At 38.9% G+C, this 21,705-nt stretch overlaps 1 protein-coding gene across 1 annotated transcript; it reads right to left on the reverse strand.

Moving 5' to 3' along the window:
* Nucleotides 1-853: 853 nt before the first annotated feature.
* heatr3 (HEAT repeat containing 3) lies at nucleotides 854-21,679 on the reverse strand. The gene is given in 16 exon segments (XM_012880207.3): nucleotides 854-2,619; nucleotides 2,754-2,930; nucleotides 3,001-3,144; nucleotides 3,801-3,889; nucleotides 4,004-4,140; nucleotides 4,244-4,326; nucleotides 12,489-12,643; nucleotides 12,814-12,904; nucleotides 15,174-15,466; nucleotides 15,545-15,685; nucleotides 16,097-16,206; nucleotides 16,935-17,035; nucleotides 17,318-17,405; nucleotides 18,197-18,369; nucleotides 21,379-21,435; nucleotides 21,437-21,679. Coding segments are annotated over 16 exon segments (2,037 nt in total). The 5' UTR covers nucleotides 21,521-21,679; the 3' UTR covers nucleotides 854-2,505.
* Between the last annotated feature and the right edge of the window lie 26 nt (nucleotides 21,680-21,705).

Below are 21,705 nucleotides of genomic sequence, written 5' to 3' on the forward strand. Positions count from 1 at the left end.
AGTATTCTGTAGATATTAAAGCTTATCGACTTCAGATCGGATCTTTAATAAACCAGGATTTCCAGTTGGGACATCAACTGATTGTTGATTTTCATAACACAATCTATCATTTTTACATGCAGATTATTCATTCGCTTGCCTTCAATTTGCTGTTGCAAAGGTCATTTTCATGAATTTACCTTTAAAGCTTTCCAGGTTTGTAACCTAAAGCCAAGTCTGTCTATATATCCAGTTTCAATTTAACCAGGAGATTAAACTTTAATTTTTCAACTCGTTTTTGCTCTTTTTAAAAAAAAAAAAACAAAACTCTGCTTAACAACAGTCAAGCTGGCAATCTTCCCCAGGATTGTGTTGGCCATAACACCTCTGTAATAAAATGCCTGGTCTTAAGAAATATAATTAGCTGAGAAAAATCTGTATTGTTTGCAATTACTAGCCATAAAATCCCTTAAATAGATTATGTATAAGTATGCAGCATCTTTCTGTAATTCATTTGAGTTTCACGTTTTGAATCAATCTACTAAGATATATAAAAACTATCCAATTATATTCTAATGAAATGGGATGAATCTTTGGATTATTTTGCTTCTCTAGGTCTACACTTTGTTCTATGAGAATATGTTCAACTCAACTTCACCGAGAGCCATTCAAAAACAAAATGTTTATATTTTATCATGAAATCTTCTACACTTATTGTTATATAAATCAATTTGTTTTACTGTTCTGAATTTGTTTCACAACCCATTGGAGCTATGATTTTTTTAAGCATACACTGATTAATTGACAAAGTAAATATGACAAGTTGTAATTCAGACATACTGGTAGCAAAAAATAAAAAAAAAAATAAAACAAATTTTCCTTTCGGAGCATCTTCACACTCCAAACATATTTTTATTTCCAACTCAGAATAACGACAATTTGAAATATATCCACATTTATGCCATGGTTCAGAATTTCATGCATCTGGAATAAACTTCAAGAGACAATTGACACAAAATACAGAAGCACATTTTTAATCCTGAGTTTGGGATTTAATTTGTGGTGAAATTTGTAAAACAGACCAAATATGGTGGTCAGTATGCGACCAGTCCGCTCAGGGTTAAAGGTAGACTGGAGTCCCCCTGCGCCTCTTAGCATGATTACAGTGTTTGTTTGGGTGATATCTTTTGAGATTTTAAGACTTTTGTTTCTAGGACTTGCTCCAGAAAAGTAGAATCGGTGGAATTTATTTTCATTTTATTAGCACATGAATTTAGATTTTGCACATTTCTGATAAAAGACGTTTTTAGTAGTCTTTCCAGTCACTGCTAAACTAAATCCTCTTCCGGCCAATATAAGTAATTTCTTTCATTTAGGAAAGTATCAATAATTATTCAGAACCAAGCTTAAAATAGTGTGAGAAATTTTGCAACAAATTAAATGCTATGAAAGTAAATTCCTTTAAAAAAAAAAAATTTCAATTTTTAATTTCAAGATTTCTTTATACATTTTTAAACTTAGCCAAGTGTTCACATCTCTTGAACTCAATCACCATTTTTTTCATGTAACAACCACAAACTTAGCATTTCATTGGGATTTTAGGTGGTAATTAAACAAAGTAGGACATAACTGTAAGGAGGTGGTTTTCTTTTCTTTTCAGATAAAACCTCTGAAGTCATGCTCTCTGGAAAGGTAGCAAGAAGAAATTAATTGTTTAAAAGAAAGCTATACAAAAAAAGTCCTTTCTGCAGTTTGCCACATGCCATGTAAGAAGAAGCAGCAAACATTTAAAGTTGAAGCTAAACATCATCTTATCCTCCATGCAAAACACTCTGTGATGGAAAACTAAATGTGCATCAGCCTGAACGCACCAACCCAACAGTAACATATGGTGGTGGCAGTATCATGCTGTGGGACTCCTTTGGTTCTGCTGGGACCGGGAAAGGGTGCGACTACATTTGTGAGGCTCTGCAGTATGAAGTTTTAATTGTTCTTCTTAATTTAAAAGGGGGGGTTTTCACCACTAGTATCTCTGAGCTCAAAGATTTGTGTAGTAATTTTGAACATAAAAATATAAATCTATAAAAGAGGCTTTCAAAGACTGATTTCCAAAAGTCTCTAGAAACTGGATGGACACAAAATAGCCCGGTAATGCGCTTCATTTAAGAAAAGTTTCTTTTTTTAAAATAATGGATTATTCGACTGGAAAACGCCAGTAAAACAGCAATCTGCAGTGTCTTCTTAATAAACATTATCTTCTTAAAAGACGTTGCTGGCATGTCATCAAAATCTGAACCAAGTTAGGCCAGTTTACCTGAACAAAGTTAGTTAAACTGTGTTGGTGATTTTTCACAGGCGAAATTCCACCACCTCGCCTTTTCCACCAAAAATAAACTTTCACATAGCTAAAAACAAAAGTGAACAATAATTATTACAAAACAAATACATAAATAATTGCTAGTTTCACAACCACTCCATCTTATACTGTCTCGACGACTGATCGCAGCACGAAAAAGCACAAAGTCCTCATTTCTTCACCACCTTTTCCAGATAACCGATAAATCTTCTCAGGTTGACTTTGATGTTGTCCAACACGCACAGCTGCTGAGGGCTGTATTTACCTCGTCCTTCTTTACGGATCTGCCAAGAGAACGGGACGCGGATTAATATCTTGAGACGAGCAGCTGAAACAAACTCAATTGCAAACAGTTTTCAGGAACTAAAAGAAGGCTCTAATAAAATGTCTAAATAAAATACTAGCTCATCTGTACAACCTTGGCCTTGAAGACCGGCTGAAGTGTCTTCAGTGCAGGCAGTAGATTGATGTCTTTAGCAGCCATTTCTGCCTCCTCTCCGTCGGCAAAAACGTCCAACAAAGCGTCGAGGGCTTCTCCGTTCACAACCAGGTCCGAGTCCCTGGTGGCCACTTGAAGCAAGGCGTTCCCGATCATCTGCAGGAGCAAATGTTCTCAGAGCAGGAGCAAACATTAAAAAATAATTAACTGCAAAAGGTAGCCATACCTGAAGGGTTTTTGCCGTGCCCTTTTCTTTGGCCAATGTGCTTCCAGTGATGCCCAGAATGGCGACGGCGTTAACCCTCACGCTGACAACCTCACAGCAGGTGGCTGCCTCGCTCAGGCTCATCAGCTGCTGGGGCGTCATGCACTGACATAAAAAAAACACACACACACAGAAACGGCAGACATGCAAATATTCAGTGGCTTGATGTGAATATGTTCCAAAGTAAGTTTAGGCAGAGGATTTTCCAGCTGAGAAAAATCACTAAATACAGTTTGTTACCTGCAGAACAACTTGCAAGGCTCAGTTTGTCTGTTTGTTTTGTGATATGTCCATTTAAAAAAAAGATCCTTCAAGATCAAATCTAACATACAAAAACCTAAATTTTCACCATGACGCAGCAGAAATCAGTATTTATCTTATTTCTTCCTATTTATTTGAATGTTTTTGATCAAAATACTCCTTCAAATGCTTTTACTTATAGTGTAAGGCTTCAAAAAATAGTTTAGTGCAACCACAAAATGCAGCTGATTCTTGTATGTCTTGTGACGTCACAAACCTAAATACACAACAAGCGGAGCTAGCAGGTCGTCTTCCACGGTACTCATTTTAAAATTTTAAGTGATTTACGAAACGCTGCCATGAAAATAAACACGGGGCTAGAAATCATCACATAGGCTTTGTAAAGCCACACTAGTATTTAGGCTAGGAAACAACCTGTCTAATGTGATTTTAGCAGATAAAAAAATGAAAGCTTGGACTTATTTGTCAGATTAGCATCAACAACACCAAACATTCTGTACCTGGCTTATGTTCTTGGAGGCAATTATCTGCAGGAGAGAACGCATGGCGCTGATGACCGCCTCAAGGAACTCCTCATCTTTGGGGATTTCTGCAACAGAAAGAAAAAAAAAGGTCACAGTCCTGTTTGTGGTTTTCATACACAACTATAAGGTGAAAATATCATATGTGCTAAAGAGCAACAACATAAACATGATTTTGAGACCTTCAGCGCCAAAGACCAGCGAGGACAGGTGCTGCGCTGCTCCCTGCAGGGCTGCCTCGCCGCCCAGCGACTCGGCGTCCATGGTGGAGAGGATGCTGTGGAGGCAGGTCAGCGCCCGGGACTGAACTCGCTGCATCCTACGCAAACGGCAGGCATTTCAAATTAAAAGTGTATTTGATTAAAAGATAAAGTTGAAACAGGTGCATGGGAGTTAATTAAATAGAAAAAAAAGACAACTACCTCTTCATCAGACCTCTCCAGGATGGATTTTCATGGCACACGTTAGTGGCTTCCTGTCTGGGGAAGGCTGTCTTTTTCAGGACCTTGAATCAGGAGGGAGAGAAAAAAAGCATCTTTTTAAAAAAAACAGTAAAAGCATAAGAAGAAAGAAAGAATCAGAGAGAATCTGCCCTGCGGGGGAAGATGAGTGGGGGTTGCTGTGCAAGAAGTATTCATAACCCCTGAAACTTTACCACAGCAGAAGTATTTTATTTGGATTCTATGTGCTACAGAAACACAAGTAAAATATTCAAGTGGAAGAAATTTCTATTCATATTTTTTTGCAAATAAAAATCAGATGTGGCATGCATCTGTATTCGGCACCTTTTACTCTGATACCCGTGCATTAAATCTAGTGGAATCAAGGCCTCAAGAGTGTCTGAGACCAGAGGTTCAGCTTCCAGCAGCTTCAGCACACAGCCTGTTTATGCATTAGAATGGCCTAGTCAAAGTCCAGACCAAAATCCAAATAAGGATCAGTAATGACAATAAGGGAATGGCACATTGCATTTACATGAGTCAGTTTGTGTGGAGTGCAGGTAACAAACGTGAACATAAGGCTCACAGGCGTTGATTGTAAGGCTTTAAAAGCCTTAATATACGTGCCATACAATGACCGCTGCACTTTTTTCAACTGCTCTAATATGGACTTTATGGGCTTTAACAATGGCGGAGATTGCAAGGCTCCACCGAGTTCATAACCTGACGCCGCCAGATAGATTTGCTCCGCATATCCATCTGGAAACCTTCCGTTGAAGTAATTTTGGGAAGGGGCGAAAATACTGGTTAGCTGATTGGCCTATGTTGGTGATAGACGGGCCAAATAAACCAATCAGATCAACGAAGCATATGACGTACTCGTCAACATGTTTCGTCGTCGCGACGACGAAAACACAACCACAAGCCAAGCTACTCTTGCTGCTGCAGGTAAAGGCTCGTTAGCTCAGCAAAGAAATACTCTGTAATTCCGATAAAACTTGCTCGATAGCCGCGCTAACGCTAGTTTCATCGGCTGAAGCCGCCATGTTCTTTAGACTGAACTGTCGCGCTTCCCGTTGCGTCACACCTCAACCCGCCTCAATGCCAACGCTGATTGGACGTTCGTTTGGTGAACTGCTCCAAATGTTCTTTAACGGAGAGTAGCCAGACTGATCTGCGAGTGAAACCTTGAAAGCTCGCGAGATCAGGATGGTCTCACGAGGAGGTCAGGAAGGGATTGTGTAGGAAGGTGCCAGAGCGAGAGTCGGAGGAAACGGAAGAGAATTGCGAACACGGCGGAAGACATTGGCGGGAGATTTGAAGGAAACAAGTTGGACAAAGCAGATAGCAACCAGCTGTACCGTGAGTGTAGCAATGGGCCATAGTTCTGATGGTGATGAGTATGATGAATGGACTTCCGATATGGAGATAAGTCAAACCAAAATGGCAAGAAAGAAATCTTGGTCGGAAGTGAGTAGTGAAGAACAAAATAGCACAAGGAAAAATGCTAAAAAGATTAAAGCTAAAGCAGATGATAGCCGTAGTTACGAGGAAAGAAAACAGGAAGAATGGAAAGCTATAATTACACTTAGCAGCGAGAAGGGACATTTTCATCCAGTTCAAATCACTAAAGCAATAGAAAAGGAAATAGGAATGATTAAATATGCTAAACTGTTAAATAATAGAAGAATCTTGATTTCAGCAGTAAGTAAAAAACAGCAAGAAATGATATTAAAAATGAAAGATCTCGGGGGAGAAAAAATTAAAGTTCACATACCAGGAATGGCAGCTACATTAAGAGGAGTAATTTCAAATGTCCCTTTAGAAATTTCTATGGAAGAACTGAAGAAAGAAGTAAAAGGTGGGAAAGTAATAGAGGCAAAAAGACTCCAAACAAATAGAGGTGGCAGTAAAACAGATAGCTTGTCTGTGTTGCTGGTGTTTGAAAAAACAATGCCTCCAGAAGTGAAAATTGGATGGATAAATTATAAAGTTAGGGAATATATTCCTCTACCTTTAAGATGTTTTAAATGTCAGAGGATGGGACACACAGTGCAACAGTGTAAATGGAGGCAAAGATGTGCAAAATGTGGGGGAGAACATGAGTATGGTAAATGTAATAAGGATGCTAAATTAAAATGCTGTAATTGTGGGGGAGAGCATAGTGCTGCTTACGGTGGATGTGAGGTTCAGAAAAAAGCAAAAGAAGTACAGAAATATAAAATCTTAAACAAAGTGTCATATGCAGAGGCTGTACGAAATGTTGGTGCTATGGAACAAAACAGATTAACAGAATGTCAATTAAATGATGGTACGAGACAGGAAGGACTTCCACAGAGAATACTTACAAGAAGAGTTCAACCAGAAAGAACTCAGATTTCACAGCAGACATGTAGCCATAAGTGTATAGTGGAAGAAAATTCAATGATTGTAGAAAAGAAGGGCTTTATAGCTTTCATATGCAAAGTCATCAATGTTACATCCAGGCAACAAAGAAAAAGTGATAGAATCAAAACAGTGGTAGAAGCTGCCATAGAGTTTCTAGATATCAAAGATATTAAAGCTGAAGATATTCATGAAATGTTAAGTATCAATAATGATGGAGGGTCTCAAAGTATTAATTAAAATTATAATGGTACTCCATTTCTTACAATGGAATGCCAGAAGTTTGATAGCAAATGGACAAGAACTTAAAAAATATGTAACAGATTCCAAAGTTAAACCAGATGTTATTTGTGTACAAGAAACATGGCTAAAACCTCATCTTGATTTTATTATACCTGGATATGAATCCGTTAGATTAGATAGAGATGGTAAGCAGGGTGGGGGATGTGCAACATTCGTAAGGGAAGAAATACCATTTCGAAGAATAGTAAATTCAATAGAAATAGAATGTGTAATAATAGAAATATATAAAGCAGATAAAAAATTAATGATAATTAATCTATATAATCCTTGTAAACCATTAAAATTAGAAACATTAGAAAACGTAAGAATAGGGAATGGGAAAGAAATATGGTGTGGAGATTTTAATGCACATAATAGTCTTTGGGGAAGTAAGCATACTGATAGTAATGGAGAAGTGGTGGAAGATTTAATGGATGTTAGAAAACTAGTATGTATAAATAATGGAAAAGGGACTAGAATAGATATCCATTCTAACATGGTCACATGTATTGATCTTACCATGGTATCAGATAGTCTGGCAAATTCATGTGAGTGGAATGTGGAGGAAAACACAAGTATAGGAAGTGATCATTATCCAATAATATTTTCAGTTAATGTTAAAATAGATATACAAGAAAGGCCTATTCATAAGAAATGGATGTTTGAAAAAGCAGATTGGGAAAAATTTAAAGAAATATGTAACAAATCAGTAGAATCAATTTCAATGAAGGAAGATATTGAGGAATGTTATTCTGAGATCACCCAGATAATTTTAAACGCAGCGTTAAAGAGTATACCTTATAAATCAGTGGGGAGAAAGAAAAAAACAATACCTTGGTGGAATGATGAATGTACAAAAGCAATAAAAGAGCGTAATAAAGCATTTAGAATGTTAAAGAAAACTCTGAGTCAAGAAAATGTGATTAATTATCAGAGGGAAAGAGCAAAAGTTCGTAGAGTTATAAAGAACAGTAAGAGAAATACATGGAAAAGTTATTGTTCTACAATAGGAGGTGAAGTTAAAATAGGAGAGGTTTGGTCAATGTTAAAGAAAATGAGTGGGACTAAAGTATTTGTTAAAATACCAGTATTAGAGGATGATGGAGTAATTGCAATAACAGATAAGGAAAAAGCTAATGCATTGGGAAAGAAGTTTGCTAGTGTGCATAATGGGGACCATTTAGATAATAAGCATAGACAGCATATGGAGAAGATCCTAGTAGAAAATAGAGATATATTTATTCACAAAGAAAGTGAGGAAAATGCATTAGATGCAGATATAAATATGAATGAATTAAAAATTGTATTAAAGGGTATCAGAAATAGCGCAACAGGAGAAGATAAGTTAAGTTATATGATGTTTCAGAAATTACCTGAGAAAGCATTTGAGCTTATATTACAATTATTTAATAAAATTTGGAGAGAAGGTAAAATGCCAAAAAGATGGAAAAGTGCATTAATATTGCCTTTTAATAAGCCTGGGAAAAATCCTAATCAAGTTGGAAATTATAGACCTATTGCCCTAACATCACATTTATGTAAATGGATGGAAAAAATATTAGTAAGAAGACTAAATTATACTCTTGAGAAAAAAGGAATATATGCACCATATCAAAGTGGATTTAGAAAAGGTCGTTCTACTATGGATGCTGTGGTGAAAGTAAGTAATGAGATGGAAAAAGCATTTAAAATGAAAGAAATAATGAATATTGTGTTCTTAGATATAGAAAAGGCTTATGATTCAATGTGGCGGGAAGGATTATTAATTAAATTAAATATGATAGGAATTAGGGGTAGATTTTATAATTGGGTTCTAAATTTTCTAACAGAAAGAAGAATCATAGTTAAAGTAGGAGCTGAAATTTCAGAACAATTTGAAATAAATAATGGAATTCCGCAAGGAAGTGTTATTAGTCCAGTATTATTTAATATAATGATTAATGATATTTTTATGAAACTAGATAGAAGGATTGGATCAGCTTTATATGCGGATGATGGGGCCATATGGACAAGAGGAAGAGAATCCAAAATAGTAAGAAATAGAATCAAGGAGGCAATAGGAGAAATTGAAAAATGGTCATATAGATGGGGCTTTAAGCTTTCGACAAGTAAATGTTGTAATATGATATGTACAAAAAAGAAAAAGATAAATGAACAGAATTTGGAATTATATGGTCACAAAATGGAGACAGTAAGTAATTTTAAATATCTGGGTATATGGCTAGATCAAAAAGGAACATGGAGAACACATATAGAAAAAATAGAGACGAAATGTAAGAAAATCATAAATCTCATGAGAGCAGTAGCAGGAAAAGATTGGGGAGCAAGTAAACAATCATTGGTGCATATTTATAGGGCTTTAATGAGATCAACAATAGACTATGGGTGTTATATATATGGAGCAGCAGCTAAAACAAATTTAATGAAAATAGAAAGAGTAATTAATAAAGCAATGAGAATTTGTACTGGTGCAATAAGATCAACACCAACTAAAGCAATGCAGGTAGAGTTAGGAGAAGTGCCTTTAGATTTAAGAAAAGATCAGCTCATGCTTACATACTGGTGTCGGTTATATGGATGTGGAAATGAAAATATAGCAAAAAGTGTTATAAAAGAGTGTTGGGAATATAATTCTTTTAAAGGTAAAGGTTTTGGATGGATAATAAAAGATAAATCAGAAGAATATAAAATAAGAAATATATGGTTTAACTCACCTAGACCTATAAGTAATATCCCTATTTGGTTATTTCCAAATGTTGAGGTAGATTTTTATATAATGGAATTAAAAAAAGAGTGGGTAAACAGAAGGAGAGGTCAAATGGCAAATCATTATATAAGAACTAAATATTATAGCTATTTAGATATATATACAGATGGATCTAAAGATGATAAAGGAAAAGTAGGTATAGGAATATATATTCCAATGATGAATGTAAGCATCGGTAGGAGATTACCTGATCAGATGTCAGTATATACAGCAGAAATGATGGCAATAATTATAGGATTACAATGGATAGAGGAAGTAAAACCTGATAGAGTAGTTTGTTGTGTTGATTCTTTGGCAGCACTTTACAGTATACAAAATATGAAATCAGAAAGAGAAGATTTATTATTAGAAATACATCAAAGTTTGTTCAGAATACAAAAAATGTATATAAATATAAAGTTTTGTTGGGTTCCAGCCCATGTAGGAATAAATGGAAATGAAAGAGCAGACCAAATAGCTAAAAAATCAATTAGAACAAATAATATTATAAATATACCGTATGGGAAAGGAGAAGCTAAGGCAATAATTAAAAAAGAAATTAAGGAAAAATGGCAGGATAGATGGAAAATGGATAAAAGTGGAAGAAATTATTATATGATACAGAAATCTATTAATGCCAAGGGTGTGACAAGGAAAAATCGAAGAGAGGAGACTATGTTAACTAGATTAAGATTTGATCATACTGGGTTAAATAAAACATTATTTTTATTAAAGAAAAGTGAAACAGATGAATGTATAGAATGTAAAGTAATAGAAAATGTAGAACATATTTTATTATATTGTAGGAAATATGATAAAGAAAGGATAGAATTAAAACAAAAGACAAGACAAATTGGAAGGGAATGGAATTTGAAAGGATTAATAGGAACAACAGGAGAGGGGATAAAGGAAATGCAGGAAACTGTTATTAAATATCTTAAGAATACAGGATTATATTATAAGATTTAAAGGTATATGTATATATGGATGTATGTATATTTTGTATGTATATATGTATATGTATAGATAGATAAATATATAAATATATATGGATATATAGATATATAGAAATATGGATATGGGAATATGGATAGAGATATATAGGTATATAGAAGTATAGATATAGATGTGTAGAAATATGGATATAAATGTATATAAATATAGAAATATGGATATAGATATAAATAATCATCAAATTGATATGGCCCATGCTACATACTCCGGTACAGTAGGTGGCGGTATGCACCTAAAAGATAAGGTTGCAATCTGCCATTAAACAAAAAGAAGAAGAAGAATGGTCTCACGAGGCTACCGAGTTCATCCAAAGACGGAAAGAAGAAATGCGGTTGTAAATCTTTGTCCACAATTTCCCGACAGAAAAGAAAGATCCAGACGGACATAAAAAATTGACTAAAATCGCTTTTTTTTGTGTTTTTTTACACACATTTATTTAGTCTCGTCTTTATCTTTATGAAGGCTTTCTAATCTTGAAACTGAGGAGACTGTCAGGCTCAGGGCGACAAAGAGAGTAGAGAGAGAACATAGGATGGGCCCGACAGAAATTTTATTTTGCCAAATGTCACTTATTAAATTATTCAAATGCGTCCAAGAATAACAGTGAAAAGTTGCTAAATATAGTGGACAAAAGCTCTGTGTCTAAATTAGCGGTACCATACGCGGTAATACTGCTTCTCTCATGTTAATGTGGCCCAAACAGCAACATCATGCAGGGTAATTTGGTTTTAGCGGATCACATAAATATAACAAGCTTTACGGTAAGACGTCATATTGCTTTAAAAACTATGATGATATATTCGTTATCACTGCAGTAATGTGCCGTGGTCTAATGGTACGTGCAGTCAGCACATATCCCCCTCCCCTGGGGCATCTCGAGACCCTCAACCCGTACGGTGCTTCAGGTCACCAGACGGCCGCCGTGAACCCAGAACCTGCTTCCAACCTCTTCGCTCCTCACTGAATAAATACCCGTCTCTCCCTCACCGCAGCGTCGCTCCATGTTTTTCACAACTTGCTCTCTCGGTCCTGGTGCAGCGCGCATCTCCAGCCAAATCAGTGCTTTAAGCACTAAACTAAGCTTAACTTTAATTCCCCAGCTTCAGACAGAGAGTCCCTAAAGGACGGTGTCTTGAAGAGAATCACAGTTCTCTTCGTTGCTTTCCGCGATTCTTGACTGTTGTATGGTAGCCAAAAAAAAAGAACGCATCCATAATGCAACGCTTAACCCGAAATCTGCAACTAGCTTATTAATAATTGCCGTTCAAAGACGCTCTCCATCCAATCTGACTGAGCTTGAGCTTTTTTGCAAAGAGTGAGAATAGGCACAAAAAATGTGGTCTCAAGTTGTGCAAAGCTGGCAGACACACAGCTGAAGGTGGTTCTAGTAGTTGTCACACAGGTGGGTTGAATACATGACATACATAATAAATGCATGACATACTTCTCTGATTTTTTTGTTTGCAAACAAAATCTAACCTTTGTCCCATTTTCCTCCACCTCACTATTAGGCAACTTTTAAAATACACTGGAGGTTTGTGTTTGTCACTTAAAGAATATATATATATATATATATATATATATATATATATATATATATATATATATATATATATAAGGAAAGCACAAACGGTATTACCACTTTTGCTGGGCGGTCCATTTTAGGTTTGTAATCACGGCTGCAAAAATGCTTAACCCACTTTAGACACTTGTCAACACTCTCTGACTCTGTAATGGATTCCTTTTGGGCATGTAGTGACAGAAGTGAGGTTGTAAATGAGGAAGCAGAGTGCCGTTTGCCTTTTCTGGTAAGCTGTGGTTGATCAAGGCGCCCTGAACCTCAGCTGACAAGCACAGCGGAGACATCAGAATGGACGCGCCGTCACAGAGGCCGTCAGGGCCCACGTCGCTTTCGTCGCTGCTCGATTCCTCCTCCCACTCGTCATCGGAAGGGTCTGAGCAGACAAACGGAGAACAGCAAAGGGTATTTTTTTACGTCCTCAGATTACCTGCCTTCATGAATCTCGCTCAGATGACAAATGCTCGGTGACCGTGGAACAGGAAAAATACATTTTCGATCAAAGCGCCCGGGGTCAGCGCCGCTGTCCGTGCCCTCAACACTCACCGTCAGAGCAGCACATGTTGACAATGATCTCCAGGGACGTTTGCTGGGCTGTCAGCAAGGCCGTTGCCTCCCTCAGCTCCTCCATGCCCCTCTGGACAACAAACAAACAGCCGCGTGAGTCAACATCCCAACACAATCACCACTGCTAGCGCTGCTATCACCCAGCCTGGCCTCAGCCGCTCGCCATGGAGAAGCCGTTTATTCCCGCCGACGTGCTCCAATACAAAGTTGAAAATTTTTCAGATGGATAAACGCAGCTTTAGTTATGCTGATCTCTCTAGGCTACTAGGAATGCGCGTTTCAGTGGCTTAGTAGCTCTAGCTGCAAAGTTCTAGATGATGATAAACCCCATGTCCGAACCTTAACATACTTTAGAGGGAAATTGTGGAACGTCAACGCGATCTCGGCGTTCTGCTGCTGACGGAGCCGTGAGGGACAGATCTGTCGCGCCGGGGTCGAGTCCGGGGACCGGTGACTGTCAGCCAGTCACTAGTCCCCAAATGAACCGTGGCGCATGTGCTCCCAGCCCAGAGCCGACCTCCACAGCTCGTCTGCCATGTCTGCCCAGCGTTGCACTTCAGGGTGACTCGTGTGTCGCCTTTCCACCTGCCGGTGGTGGCCGGTTTTAAAGCCCAAAAGCAGACCGTCTACTTGGCGTAAACAGCATCGCATCTCAGGATTTGAGCTGCAGGCCGTCTGAGAACCCTGACACTCTGGTTCCAGTTCTTAAACAGGGCTGGTGCTGCGGCCAGTTCTTAACCGGTTCTAGAAAAAAGGACCGGTTTGCTTCCCACTAGGGCTGAACGATTTTGGAAAATAATCGAAATGCAATTTTTTTATCTTAATATTGCGATTTAATGCAATTATTTTTTTTCCCGTTTAATTCATCATATCTTTTTAAACATATACAAACAACAAATCAATCTGACCAAAACTGCGATTTGATTTTGACTTTTCTCTGCACTAACCGCAAGCAACAAAAATGGTCCCTAGATAAAGATCAAGGACTATTTAAAACAAGAACTTTTATTGTTTTATTAATCAGAATATTATTCAAGAGAACAGCTTTTAATTGATTTGGACATCAATCCTTGTTGAACATAAAGTGCAACCAACAAGCAAGTCTATGTATTAAACTGATTGACCAGAACTTAATGCTATGGTGAGATTGCTGAAAGTTTCTGGTAAAACAGTATGATTATATAAACTCTAAAACAAGTAATAAAATTAATTATCTCACTGCTGCAACTGTCTTCCCTTCCATGTGGAGGCAAACCCACTTTAAACGTCTTACTGACACCTAAAGGACGCGACTGATTCACTAATTGTTACATAGCCAAAAATTGCAGACCTCTGCCATTTGGAAATTGCTTTATTTTAAATTGCAATTATATTGCAAATGCCATTAATTGTGCAGCCCTACTTCCCACCACCGGAAATGTGCATATGGCAGATCATGGCGCATGGAGACATTTAACTGCAGCCTCCCTACAAACAGTTGCCTTTCTATCAGCAGCTAAATGCATGAATGCTGCTGTAAAAAACAAGCGGTCTGTCACCATCATAACCAGCAGATCTCTGATCCATATCAGCCTCAAGTGAAAACAGGAGTTAAAACTCCTTTTATTAACTCCAGCTGACGAATTCAAAGGCCGGCAGTGTGAAAGAGTCAGAATCAGAAATGCTGTTGATGGATTCACGAGAAAATAACCAGCTGTGAGCGCGGCTCCAAGGGGCGCCCTGACCCACTTAAACTCTGATGGGTGATTGCAAAATAAACTGCGGAAGATGAGAAACACTCAGTTTGTGGGGTTCTGAGGCCAATTCCACATTTCAGAGTTGTTATTGCGGTGTTTTTATTAGGGCTGGACGATAATTCAATAGTAATATATAACCAATCGATATACAGATATCAATGATAGAAAAAAGGGTAAATAAAAAGTTAAATAAAAGGAAAAGTTTTCCTTCTTTCTGCATTCTAGCCATATAGGTTAATATCACAGTCATCACATCCTCCCAACCAATCACAAACGCAGACCCGTCACCAAGCTCCGCCCCCTTCAAAGGTTCAGAGAGCAAGCGCTCCTTGTTCGGCCAGTCGGTTTACGCAGAAGGCCTCTGAAGCCTTCACAGAAGTGCTGCATTAATACTGATGTTTTATAAATGGCAATAACTCTATATTTGACTTCTAAAGGCAATTAGTTGCAGTGGATTTTATTTAGGGCCATCAGATTAAACAGGGTGTTTGAGAACCTACCATAAAAAAAATGCAGTGAAGTTTGTTGCAATATGAAATGTGAAAAAGTTTTAGGGACGTAAAAAAGTTACACAAGGTTCTGCAATAACCGGCGTCTACTTACAGGCAGCAGGTCGGAGAAGTCGCCGTCGACCTTCAAAGTTTTGCCGTTCTTCTTCTTGCTGGGTGCTTCCTCCTCGTCGTCCATCTCCTCCTCGGCGGGCTCCAGCGCTGCCTGTCGGTCTGCCTCCTTCAGAGGAGGCGTGCTTCTGTGGCGAGCCTCTTCTGCTCGTCTGAGTTCAGGGATCAACACCCCTGGGTCCAGATCCAGGCACTGTGACAGGGTGGCCACGACGACGCTGAGGGTCTGGGCTTGTCGAGCAACGGGGAGGCTGGTCTTGATGTTCCACAGCGTACCTGAAGAGAAGAGCACACGGTCGTTTCTGAGCCATTCTGAGAAGAAAGAGAACCATAACGCAAAGGGAGCAGTTTTACCTGCGGCTAAAGTCCTGAGGAGGGTGTGCGCCATGTCTGGCTGGGATGACAGCAGCACTTTTTCCAGGGCTCCGAGCACAGCGGTGTTCATGCTACGTAGCAGCTCGGGGTTGTCCTCGGTCACAGTGTGCAAACAGTGAGCTGAGGAACACAAAACAATCCCACCCTGATTCCTCCAATAGAGACGGACGATTACTTTAAATTAGATCGCCTTAAAATCTACTGAGAATAATATACTAATTAAAAGCTCACTGAAATGCAGCTGTATCGTCTCCACTAAAACTGGCACTTCCTATTGGAGCTGAAGATTCAGCGCGGCCGCCATCTTGGACGGGTCTCTCACGCGACCCCAGTGCATTTATTTATACTGAGGAAGCTGTTTGCCCAACTAAAATAAATCATAACTCCCTGATTTTTTACCCGATTTTCACACAGTTTGGTATGTTACAAACAGCAGAGATGTGCTGATGATACAGGACGCCGTTACACATAAAAATATGTTTTAATGCTGTATTACGTTGTTTAAACATCGTATCTCATAAATTGACCTACCAGCTGACACGGCCAGGTCCACGTTATGAGGGTGTCTCTCCAAGCACTGGACAACCGCATCCAAGACGCCGGACTTGTTGAACAAAAACACTGCCTGGCTGCTGCTCTCGCTAAAAGGACAGATGAGTGAGATAATGAGTGGATGGCCACAGTCACACATTCAATAGTGAAGCTCTTTAAAGGGGTACAAATACAACCTGGTGTGGTTAGAACACTCCAGGTAGTGGAATATTTACAGTATCTCACAAAGGCGAGTGCATCCCTCCCCATTTTGGTACCTCTTAAAAAAAGGGAGTACAACCCAGAGCAAAAGTGTCCAAACTCTCCCCCCCAAGTGTCAATATTTTGTGTGGCAGCCATAACTTTCCAGCACTGGATTACTCCTCCACACTACCTGCATTTGCATACGCTCCATTAATTGCTGCAATTCATCCTGCTGCTACATATACATATACTCATATCGTCTTACACATAACTTTTCTCTACAGGTAAAATGTGTTTTTGGTTTGCTGCTACATTCCTGACAATTACTTTACTATTTATAATGGTTCTCCTTTTGCCTCAAATATACAGTTGAATGACGACAAAGTCCATCTACGTCTAAGTCTGTAAGTCTTTAGGTCTGGAGACCAGTCCAGCACTCATTTGAATGAGAGACTGTAAAATCAATATTAAATAGAAATAAAAATACATGAACATCTTGATTCATGCTGATTTTAAGTACTTTGGAAGATCTGTGATGCTGTGGACTTGTTTCTCTTCAAAAGGCTCTGCTGCAACAACATCTTGACCGGGAAATAAATAAATAAGAGCCCAACATGCAACCCTATTGGCTTACCATAGATTCCACAGCAGGTTCACGGCCTCATTGGCCACGTCCTCCACGGGATTCCTCTGGTTCTTCATTGCCACCGCAGTAGTGTCGAAACCGGCACAACACTGGAGAGAAAACAACACTCTAACCCGGGAATCAGCACAGCAGGTGGACACAGATCTTTATTAGCTAATTCTTCATAAGACGTACTAAACTTTGGCTTAAGACGTCAATGCGTCAAAAAATGTCACCACTAGTCTACTTTTTTATTTTTTACAAAACATTGCTGCCTGTGTTGATGAATGACATCTACTTCCAGCAGATATTAAAGTCTGCTGATGAAGAGGAACTGAGAAGATGGAGCGAGCTAGAAGCAGCGGGGCGGGGGGGGGGGGGGGGGATCTCACCTCTCGGAGCAGTGCTGTCAGGGGCGTCATGACGTCGTGCTTCACCATGTCCTCGCACACCTCCTGACCTCCGCATGCACTCAGATTTCTGCGAGGGAAACGCACACTCATCACTAACTCAGAGACTTGCAATCTGTGTGAGTAGCAAAGCTAAAAAAAAAAAACTAAAAAAAAACAATTACTGTCTGAGTATCTGAGGAGCAATCAGACCGCAGCTTGATGCTGAAAGAGGAGGAGTGTTGAGGGTGTATGTATGTGTATGGTTTTATGTGAAGGAAGAAGATGATAATAGGAATAGATGGAGATCGCTCAACATCAAGCCATTAATAGTGAAGAATCTTAAAGCGTATCCCACCGCTGCTTACTGCCTGCTTTTTGTAGAACACAGCGCCCCCTGCAGAATTAAACACAGAAGTATTTAAAACATCTAATTCTGCTCCTTGCAGTAAACCACGCAGCTGGTATACCCAAGAAAGGTTTCCATTTTCTATTTTTAAGCACAAAAAGCACCTCGTTTCATCTGAACATGCTGATTTTTCAGCTTTCAGACACTTTTACTGTATTACTTTGGTGTCCTCTGTGGTGCTGAAGCGCATGTGCTGCAATAATCGTGATGTTGACGTACCGGATCCGTCAGTAAAAAACATGCAACTTGTTTTGCTTCCTTCTGACTGCCTTGCAAACACCTTCTTCTGTTATCCAACATCTGTATGCACATATTTCTATAAAACTGTTTTTTAACTGTTTAATGTTGAGTGGAGACGACATAAGGAAGAGATTAAAAGTGGAAGGATTGTGCAACATGTCCAAGAGAATTTCGCAGCAGGACGAAAGACAAACTGAAAAAATCCCAGACCGCGCCGCGCTCTGCGAACTCACCTGAGCGCCCCAGCGGCGGTCTCTCTGACGGCCAAGCAGCCGTCCAGCAGCATGGGGCCCAGCCGCCTGACAGCGTCCCTCTGGAGGAACCCGGGGATTGTCTGTCTCTGCTGCACCACCCGAGAAATGCTGGCGCATGCAAACTCTCGAACGTCTGCACTGGGACTCTGCAACTGGAGGGGGGGGGGGGGGGCACACAACTTGCTATTAAATTTATGTTTATGGTAGTTTTTATGGATCCAATGTAGACTAGATTATCTTATGCAGTTTATGGTAAGATCTCCTTTCTGTGTTGAAGCACAAGTAGTTTTCGCAAAAGCGCATCTGTGGTCAAATGTCTGGAGATTGACAGACGTTTTGTTTCTTTTATCTAATGTTTCTATAACATACTGAAATTTTATATGAAACATTTCACAAGTTTCAAAAGCTTTAAAGCGTCAAGAAATACGTCAAGTTTCTAAACACTGTAAATATATTCTTCATGGGATGTAGGTCTAGCGAGTTTTTTGGCCATGGACCTAAAATATCCATGTTTTTGTGCTGAAAAACATGCAGATCAGCACCAAGCTGCTAAAGGAGGGTTGGACAAAGTCGCACTAGAAAGGCGTTTGGATGGCATTTTTTTTATTCACGGCGCTTTTATGCAAGATCAGGGAGGCAACCCCACACAAGGACGGTCATAGGAAGCTTCAGTGCTGGCGTGACACACGACTCATTGATGCAGTCATCTGAGAGACTTAGTTTTGTCTTTGCCCCTCCTGATAACAGATCAGTGTTCACCATATATATATATATATATATATATATATATATATATATATATATATATATATATATATATATATATATATATATATATATATGCAGAAACATTCACGTCTGCCATCCCTCAGCACTACTAGCAACGGGATCTCTTAGTTTCGTCCTCATTGCACTGCAAAAACGGATCTAAAATTAAGTAAAATGTTCTTAAAGTTAGTGTTTTAATCCTTGATTTGAGCAGGTAAATAAGATTATCTGCCAACAGAATGAGTATTTATACCCCTAAAATAAGATAATTAGACATCCTGCACTTAAAATAAGCAGATGGAGATGAATTGTTCCTATTTTAAGTGCATAAATCTTATTCCATTGGCAAATCATCTTATTTACCCGCTCAAATCAAGGACAAATACACTCATTTTAAATAATATTTTACTTATTTCTAGTTCCGTTTTTGCAGTGTGGGAGACAGTCCTGGCACTGGATAGGCTTTCTTGGATGTCCTGAAGCGTTTTAATCATGGCAGCTGGACTGTTCTACTTGAAAGCTCTTGGTGACTTGAGAAATATTCGAATTTCATTCTTGTCTGTGAGGGGCTTTTGATGCAAAGTAATGATGACAGCAAACGTTCCCCCTTCCAAAACAACAAATCTGCTCTTCCTATGTCAATCAGAGTGACAGAGCGACAGCTCAGCTGCCTCCGCCCTCATCAACACTTTCACATGAGCTCATTGAAATCATGCTTGCAGCCAGGTCAGGTAGTTAAAAGTTCATTTCCATCAACTGATCACGTTTTCATTTGATCACGCTTTGCAGCAACCAAGAGACAATGGAAACAATAAAAAATGAAAAAGGGTTTCTGTCGAAACTATTTTTCCGTTAGGTCTCAGTGCTGCAGTTGATACAGTTACAAAATATTCTCCTAGAACGACTTGAACAAGCTGTAGGGATAAAGGGGAAAGCATTAGGCTGGTTTAAATTTTATTGGTCTGACAGATTGCAGTTTGTTCATGTAATCTTCAAGCTCCAAGATCACTTGTGAAGTGACAGAGTTCAATCCTTAGGCCAATTCTCTTATATATATATATATATATATATATATATATATATATATATATATATATATATATATATATATATATATATATATATATATATATATATAAAAATAAACACACACACGCACATATACACTTCCGATTGGTAAATTTCAAGACAGCATGGGATTAATTTCCACTGTTATGCTGATGACATTCAGTTATATTTATCCAGAAATCTTGATGAATCCAATCAATTACTTTGACAACAGGCATGTCTTGATGATATCAAACCCTGGAGGACTTAACATTTTCTGCTTTTAAATTCTGACGAGACAGAGGGCGTAATCTTTGGCCCAGGGTTCTCAAAAATAAACTTCTTAATCAATCACTTAATCTGGATGGCATTAAATTGGCCTCTGGTAATAAAGTGAAAAACCTTGTTATTTTATGACCCCGACATGTCAGTTAAATCCCATACTAAACGTTTTTTCCAGGGTTTCCTTTTTTTCACCGGTGGAATATTGACAAAATTAGAAATATTTTGTCCAGGAGGGATGCTGAAAAACTAGTTCATGCATTTGTTACTTCAAGGCTGAACTATTGTAATTCTTTACTATCAGGAAGTCCACAAAATGCAGTTCAACGCCTTCGGTCTCACACTGAGTCTGCTTCTGCTGGAGTTTTCCTTTCCACTGTCGCCACATGCATGCTCAGTATGAGGGATTGCTGCAAAGCCATCAATAATGCAGACGACTGTCCACTGTGGCTCTACGCTCTTTCAGGAGTGACTGCTGCTTGTCAAGACTTGATGCAATCTGCTGGGTTTCCTTTGACAGAAAACTTTCTGACCAATCTGTTTGGGTGATTTGATTGAATCTGTAAAGTGCCTTGAGATGACATGTTGTGAATTTGTGCTAAACAAATAAAACTGAATTATAGAAAAAAGGTTAATCTGGAGGAAAAAAAATACAGAAATGTGTAGTTTATAGAGGACACGTTGTTTTGTAGGACTGAGGAAAAACGTTATGATGAGGAAAAACCAAAATTAGATAAGATTACTATAATTAAAGTTAAAAAAATATCTGTATTTAAAACAATTGGTAAAAACGACTATCAATCACAGCTATAAATCAGAGCTGAATAAATAAACCTATATGAAAAATAAATGATACTGTTATTATTTTTGATACAGTACCAGACATTGTCACACCGAGTTAGTGAAGAACTTGTTAATAAATGGATCTAACGTGAATTTGACAGGTGAGCATAGACAAGTAAACGTCCACTGCCACTCACATCCTAATAAAAAAAAGCAACCCTAACAAGTGATCTCATCGGGTTTGATCTAGCGGTAAACTCGTGTTGTGATCGTGGTCCTACTTTTTCCAGCAGCTCCGCGGCCGGACAGCTTTCCTCGTCGAGCTCTCCCTCAGGCTCCGTCCGCTTCCTTCACAGCACTCACCGGCAGGCCCACGGAGTTGAACTGCGGCCGCTTAAACTTCGTGGTTTTGCTTTTACCCATCTTTGGCCTGTCTCTAAACGGTCATGTGACGAGACGTCCGCCTGTTGTTTCTGTCCGATATGTCGGCGATCACACTCCCCAGACACCGCAGCTCCAGGTTAGCTGGAAGCCATGTGGAAGAGACAGGCAGAGCGAAAGCCGGAAAGTCGCCCGGTGTCGCTGCTGTGACGGAAAGCAGTCACGCT

This window comes from Fundulus heteroclitus, chromosome 4 (assembly GCF_011125445.2).
Source record: "Fundulus heteroclitus isolate FHET01 chromosome 4, MU-UCD_Fhet_4.1, whole genome shotgun sequence".
Taxonomy (NCBI): domain Eukaryota; kingdom Metazoa; phylum Chordata; class Actinopteri; order Cyprinodontiformes; family Fundulidae; genus Fundulus; species Fundulus heteroclitus.